The following is a 7,503-nucleotide window of genomic DNA, read 5'->3' on the forward strand; positions in this document are numbered from 1 at the left end:
TGTTCATCTATGTAATAGGAAGTTATATAGCTATCAAATTCTGTAAGAAATATTAAATGATAGTGAAATATTTACATGATTTTTTGATAAGGGGAAAAATCGATTTCAAAACAATATGTATAACATTCATATTTGTAAACGTGTGTGTGCATCTAGGCATTGAAAAATAATTTTAAAAGTATAATCAAAGTGTTAACGGTAGTTTTTTCCAGGTGATGTAATTTTTTCTACGTGATGTAATTACGGGTACATTATATATTTTTTTCCACTGTGGCTTCTTAGATTTTTAAACATTTGCACAATGAATCTCTCTCTCTTTTGCAATTAGAGAGAAAAAGATTTAGAACTCCCAAATAAGCTTTGCTAGCACAAGATTTCTTTTATATCATAAAGACTGACCAGGGGCTTCCCTGGTGGCGCAGTGGTTGAGAGCCCGCCTGCCGATGCAGGGGACACGGGTTCGTGCCCCGGTCCGGGAAGATCCCACGTGCCACGGAGCAGCTGTGCCCGTGCGCCATGGCCACTGAGCCTGCGCGTCCGGAGCCTGTGCTCCGCAACAGGAGAGGCCACAACAGCGAGAGGCCCGCATACCGCAAAAAAAAAAACAACAAAAAAAAAGACTGACCAAACCAAATGTTTGTCTAATTTGTAAAAAACAAAAATTTTAACTGTGCGGTTTTATTAATCATTATTGAAAATCACACACCTTGAAATCCTTGCATACATTCGATTCCTCAAACAGCCTTTACCCAGAGTTCAATGCTTCTAGTACAGATTTTGGGTAATAACTTCCAGCACCAAGGTTAACTTGACTTTGCATCCACCAACCATCACCCATGACTGACCCCTTGTAGATTTCATGTGAGTTGCCCTTTCAGGAGAGTCTATTTATACTCTCTCCTGTGTGCTTTCCCAGCAAGTTGCTAAAAACAGTGTGTCACAAAAGTTACTTATTGGCTACATGTTTTTTGTTTTCGGTACGCGGGCCTCTCACTGTTGTGACCTCTCCCGCTGCAGAGCACAGGCTCCGGACGCGTAGGCTCAGTGGCCATGTTTCACGGGCCCAGTCGCCCCGCGGCATGTGGCATCCTCCCGGACCGGGGCACGAACCCGTGTCCCCTGCATCAGCAGGCGGACTCTCAACCACTGCGCCACCAGGGAAGCCCTACGTGTTCTAAGTGTCTGGAATGCAGAACAAGTTTTTTTTTAGTATCTTTCTGATGTTTCTCAGGGTGCATATTTTAAGTGAGTATTTATTGATTTAATGTTTATAATAAAGACAAATCCAGCTCTAACAACGAACACCTACTTACTAGTTTCCAGCTCGTGCTCTTATGAGTGATGACCTTGGGCTCCATGCATCAGTTTCCACATCTGTAAAGAAGTATAATTAAGTACTTACAGGATTGCTGAGGATTTTTTAAAATTAATTTTTATTGGAGTGTAGTTGATTTACAGTGTTGTGGTTATGAGGCTTTTTAAAAAATGTATGTAAGGAACATGAAAATCTGTAACTGCTAGCTAATATTATGATCTATGTCCTTTTTTTCTTTTCTTTTTCTTTTTTTTTTTTTTTTTGGTCACAGGGCACGACATTTGGGATCTCAGCTTCCCCCACCAGGGATTGAAACTGTGTCCCCCTGCCATTAGAAACATGGATTCTTAACCACTGGCCACCAGGGAAGTCCCTGTTCTATGTCTTATAGCTTTACTGTGAGGTGGCATAGGGAAGTGAAGAGCCCTAAATTTTGGAGTCAAGAGTTAGGTATCGGACTTCTCTAGTGGCCCAGTGGTTAAGAATCCACCTGCCAGTGCAGGGGGACACGTTCTTCAAGCCCTGGTCGGAAGATCCCACATGTCACAGAGCAACTAAGCCTGTGCGCCACAACTGCTGAGCTGAGCTTTAGAGCCTGCGAGCCGCAACTACTGAAGCCCGTGCGCCTAGAGCCCGTATTTCTGCAGCAAGACAAGCCATGGCCCATGCACGAAGAGTAGCCCCTGCTCGCTGCAACTAGAGAAAGCCCCAGCGCAGCAACGAAGACCCACACAGCCAAAAATTATAATAAATAAGTAAATTTATTAAAAAAACAAAAAGTTAGGTATCTAGTCCAGGAAATCAAAACCAGAATATGTACACATAACAAAAGAAATTCATTATATTTAAACAAATCTTTAAAATCAACAGTGATCATTTAAAATAAAAAAACCTAAGTATGACTAATTGTATCTAAGTTCTGCGTATTACTTCTTATTTTCTGTTTAGTTAGTTCACTTTGTCATTTTCTAAAAACTCAGCCACCAGGCATGTGGCAGTAGGGCCAAAGGATTTTTTTTTTGTTTTTTTTTAAATTAATTTTTATTGGAGTATAGTTGCTTACAATGTTGTGTTAGTTTCTACTGTACAGCAAAGTGAATCAGCTATACGTGTACGTATATCCCCTCCTTTTTTTGGATTTCCTTCTCATTTAGGTCACCACAGAGCACTGAGTAGAGTTCCCTGAGCTATACAGTAAGTTCTCATTACAAAGGTTTTCTAAAAGTAAAAAAGAAAATCTTAAAATCGAGAAAAAATTTTTATTGATATCTCAAATCGAAGAAATGGTTGTATAGGCTCAGAAAAATCCATACAATGCAGGAATTGTTATAATAGATGTAAATAAGTAAACTATAGCAAATGCGGAGCATTTTATTTTACTCCATTTTTCTGTGAATTGTATAGAGATCACCGTTGTTCATTGGTCTAGCTTCCGGATCAGCACTGTTCTGTTGGAGCACAATTTGAAAACCACTGATCTATTCCAGTATGAGAAAATGGTCTCAAGGAAAAGTGATCTTTTGCCCAGAATTACGGACTAAGGTATTGAAGATCCAGACCTACCCAGTTCCTCTTTATGGCAATTTCCGCTCTTCTAGCAAAAGAGATTTCCTTGAGCTGGTAGTAAACCAAAAACTCAGTTACCTTCTTTTTTCCTTCCCTCCTTCTCTTCCTCCTCCCTCTCTCCCTTTCTTTCTAAGGTTTCCCAGAAATGAGAAACTGTACTTTACATGACCAACAATAATTAACGGCTTAGTCAACCAGTGAATAATTTTTATGCTTTCTCTAAATTATTTTGATGACTTTCAGTTCATTTCATCTTTTTTTCTAACGCAGAGGATGAGCCAAACAGCTAATTGTGGTCTTCATATATCAACATCTTCTGCTCCTTGGGAATGTTTAGGGTTTTCCTTCACCTTTTTCTTTTCATCTTTCACTCTAAAAGGGTTTTTATAGGCTTAGGACCAGGAAAGAAAAAACGAAGGTGGCATAAGGTTTTTTCACCTGGAAAATTATAATTCTGCTTTTATTTCATATAGAGATATAAATGGAGAAACATAGCACTATTCTACTTATCAGGGATCATGTGAAAGAAGAAAAGTTCATTGTTCTGGCCCTTTTGTGTTCACTCTATATCATGCAGCATTCACAAAGGAATTATTCCTATGATTGAGAAGAGAGATAGGCTGGTGCTCTCATTTGACTTACGACAGAGCCCTGAATTTGAAATTAGTAAGGACTTTTTAAATATCATGAACATGGAATTATAGTATCAACTTGGTTATCAAATTAACTCTGTGTATACTAGAACTGAATGATAAAGCATATAACATGGAAGAAGAAAAGCAATAGTGCTTGTTATTGCACTTCCATTTGACTATAGTCAGGATCTAGTAGATGCTCCTGTCCCATCCACTGAGGAGACTGCAAAATCCAAGGCGTCACAGATGAACTGTCACCTGAACAACTCAGGAACATAAACCCTCATCAGGTCAAGGGATATGGTATTTGTAAGAGAAGATGCACAGATTTTGTCGGAGGCTGGGAAAAGCCTTAAAGCACTGGATCAGAAATAGGAATCTCTGACATCTGTAAATGATCTCACAAAGCCTTTCCCATGTACATTTTTTAAATCTATTCTTCACAGCAGTTTATGACATGAAGATTATTTCTTCTGTTTTATATTTGGAGAAACCAAGGCTCAAAGCAGTCCAGTGACTTTGCCCAAGATCATTCAATGAGCGCTTGGACTTGAACTCAGGACTTCTGATTCCAGATAGCATCATCTTTCTCATTGTCAAGTATTAAACTCCCAAGATGACATAGTAATATGTTTTTTCCATTTATCTATCTATCTCTAGATATATTTCCTGATTATTTAGCAAATACAGAAAAATAAAAGAATAGTCCCAAAACACAGAGAGAATTAGTATTATTCTCTGTTTCTTGTCTGTATTTCTCCCTTTGTGGTTTGATAGTCTATGTTCTTTGCTTATTTTTGTGTGTATGTGAATTTTGTGTGTGTATCTTTACATTGACTTGTGATGTTCACTTTATAGATTAAGAATATTAACTCCTTCCAATATGTAATAAAATATTTTTCTTAGTTTTTATTTACTTTTAACTTTAATAATAATGCTTTTTGATACCTAAAAGTTAAAATTTTTATGTTTAAATTTATTGATCATTTTCTTTATGCTTTCTATCATTGGTATAGTTTATACTTTCAAGCCCCCTAATAGGACAACTATTCATTTACACGATTTGTTGTGTTTTTACTAATTCCAAGATTTTTATTTTCACGTTTAACTCTACAAACTATGTACAATTTATTTTTTAATATGTGGTATGAGGCAGGGGTTAAACTTAATTGTTTTCCAAATCATCAACTAAATCGTCTCAGCATTATTTAAAAAGCATCCTTCCTGAGACCTCCCGGCTCGACTGGCTGCGCAGGCGGCGGTAAAAATGTCTGCTCCAGGATCCTCCCAGGCGGCTGCGGGACCTTCCTCGGTGCCGACCGCACCCCCGTCTTATGAAGAGACAGTTTCTGTTAACAGTTATTACCCCACACTTCCAGCACCCATGCCTGGGCCGGCCACGGGGCTCATGATGGGCCCGGATGGGAAGGGCATGAATCCGCCTGCGTACTACACCCAGCCAGTGCCCGTCCCCAATGCCAATGCAATTGCTGTGCAGACAGTCCGCGTGCAGCAGCCCATCTCCTTTTTCGACCGCCCGGTCCAGATGTGTTGTCCTTCCTGCAACAAGATGATCGTGACTCAGCTGTCCTATAATGCCGGCACCCTCACCTGGCTCTCCTGCCGGAACCTGTGCCTATTGGGGTGCATGGCGGGCTGCTGCTTCATCCCTTTCTGTGTGGACGCCCTGCAGGATGTGGACCACTACTGTCGCAACTGCAAAGCTCTCCTGGGCACCTACAAGCGTTTGTAGGACTCAGCCAGACCTTAAAGGAGCGGTGTGCTGCAAGAAGGCCTTTCCGACTCTCACACAGCCCCGCCCCTGGTGAAGGCTCCATTTTGGTGGGCTCACCTCTCCAGGGTCTCTACCTTCGTGTCTTCTTTTGGGGGGGAAATACCGCAAAAATAACACACCTCCAAACCCCAGAAATTGCTGCTTGGTGTCGTGCACAGGACATGCAAAGACATTCTCCTTGAGTGCTGGTTCAAGGGTTTCCTGCCTCCCCGTCTGTGACCCCAAGTCATCCCATCCAGCTGTGACCATTGTCCTGTCTGAGTATCTTCTGGTGATTTGCCACTGGCTGGCTTCTTTTTTTTTTGCCTCAGTGGGCCTTCCTCTTGGTGGTCTCAAACTGAGAAGCCCCAGATTGCCTTATTTTTGAAGCTGTTCTGGCCCCAGTACGGCTGAACCAACCTTTAGTGCCTACCGCCATAGCCATCTGTTTCCACTTCTGATGACAAAAATCTTGCCTTACAGTCTAAGGGCTTGGCTCTCAGATTCTGCAACTGCAGGCTTTTAAATAGCACACAAATTCACTTTAATTTCTTAATTCGTTTTTAAGTACAGGGCGGGGTTATTCACACTCATCAGACACAAAGCCATGAGGTCATAAACGCAGGCTAGGAATAGAAGCCTGGATCTTTACGCTGTTCCGCCTTCTTTGGACCAGATCCTCAGCCACTTTCTATGAAGGGCTTTTTTTTTTGGTAGAGGAATTGTTTGTATTAACAGTTTTTGTGACCTCCTTTTGGTCTTAAGCACCTTTGAACATAATTTTGAAAGGAGGGATTTATAGAACCGTTTTCCTTATCCATATGACTGGTATCATTTTCCCATTTGCCAATGCACTCTCACTTTTTTTTTTTTTTGCCTTAACAGAAAAAGTCATGGGCATAATTTCATCCACTGCCTTCACTTGGGTTTAGTGTGGTTCCTAAAGACCTCCATAGTGGAACTCTTAAAGAGGGTCCCCTTTTGGGTTCCTGGTGGATATTTGGAAAGACAAAGGAAAGCGTGTTTGAGCACGTCTGAGTACCACGGTGCTGAAAAGTGCAGGGACCTGACTGTTTCAAAGGCATCTGAAGTCTGGATTTTATTTTTCAGAAATCAATTTGTTGTATAACATCTGAAGACATGATTTCTAGGACTGAAGCAGCAAGCCAGAGTTCTCGGTTCGCTGCTGTGTCATCTTTGAAATCAAGACAAAGCTGGGCTCTTTCAAGAGATCCCGTTTTGATACTAAATAGGCACAGGGAATGCATGTGAATAATATGTAGAAATCAAGCCTACGCCTTGATCGTAAGTCTGTATATTGGTTGAAAATTATAGTCATAACCCATTGATTCGGCTTATTCATTTGATGTTTTGAAAGTTCCAGTAATATTTTTTTTTTTTTCGGTACGCGGGCCTCTCACCGCTGTGACCTCTCCCGTTGCGGAGCACAGGCTCCGGACGCGCAGGCTCAGCGGCCATGGCCCACGGGCCCAGCCGCTGTGCGGCACGTGGGATCTTCCCGGACCGGGGCACGAACCCGTGCCCCCTGCATCGGCAGGCGGACTCCCAACCACTACGCCACCAGGGAAGCCCCAGTAATATTTTTTGCAATGACTATGGATAGTACATAGTACTTTGGTGTTATCTGCTTTTCAAAATAAAGTCTTTTGTTCACTCTGAAAAAACAAAAAGCATCCTTCCTTTACCCAAGTAATTGAAAGGTCACCTTTATTGTACACTACAATTTTGTATGTAGTGACATAATGTTCTAGACTATCCATTTGTTTCCATTTATCTGTCTACATTAGGAGATGTGTGTCAGTTTTTTTCTTGGTTCTTATGTACTCTTTTATTATCAGGTTTACCCCTTTAAACTGAAAAAGATCACAGTACTGTTTAGATTTTATTAAATATTTGAGTGAAATTTCTCTATACATAACTCAGTCCAAATTCCCTCAAGAAGTGCACAGGTTACTGTCTAGCTCATGCCCCCAAATGGTGGCTTTATCATTTCACAAAATTATAGGCACATTAGTGGATTAAAAATTCATTCAAAACTTTACATGAGCTTTTCCCTTAATATAGTTAGGTTCAGTACTCTGAGTCTAACGTCTTACACTACTCTTCACCATTCAACTTTGTTTCATCTCACTAAGAAATCAGTTAATTGGAACTTCCCTGGTGGCGCAGTGGTTAAGAGTCCGCCTGCCAAT

General features: G+C 40.9%; 1 protein-coding gene across 1 annotated transcript; it reads left to right on the top strand.

Annotated features, from left to right (window-relative positions):
- Nucleotides 1-4,740: 4,740 nt before the first annotated feature.
- On the top strand, nt 4,741-6,624 carry LOC116755766 (lipopolysaccharide-induced tumor necrosis factor-alpha factor homolog). Its single transcript, XM_032635661.1, has one exon. It carries the CDS (start codon nt 4,784-4,786, stop codon nt 5,267-5,269), a length of 486 nt encoding a protein of 161 aa, XP_032491552.1. The 5' UTR covers nt 4,741-4,783; the 3' UTR covers nt 5,270-6,624.
- Nucleotides 6,625-7,503: the final 879 nt, after the last annotated feature.

The sequence above is a fragment of the Phocoena sinus genome, chromosome 6 (assembly GCF_008692025.1).
Source record: "Phocoena sinus isolate mPhoSin1 chromosome 6, mPhoSin1.pri, whole genome shotgun sequence".
Classification (NCBI taxonomy): Eukaryota; Metazoa; Chordata; class Mammalia; order Artiodactyla; family Phocoenidae; genus Phocoena; species Phocoena sinus.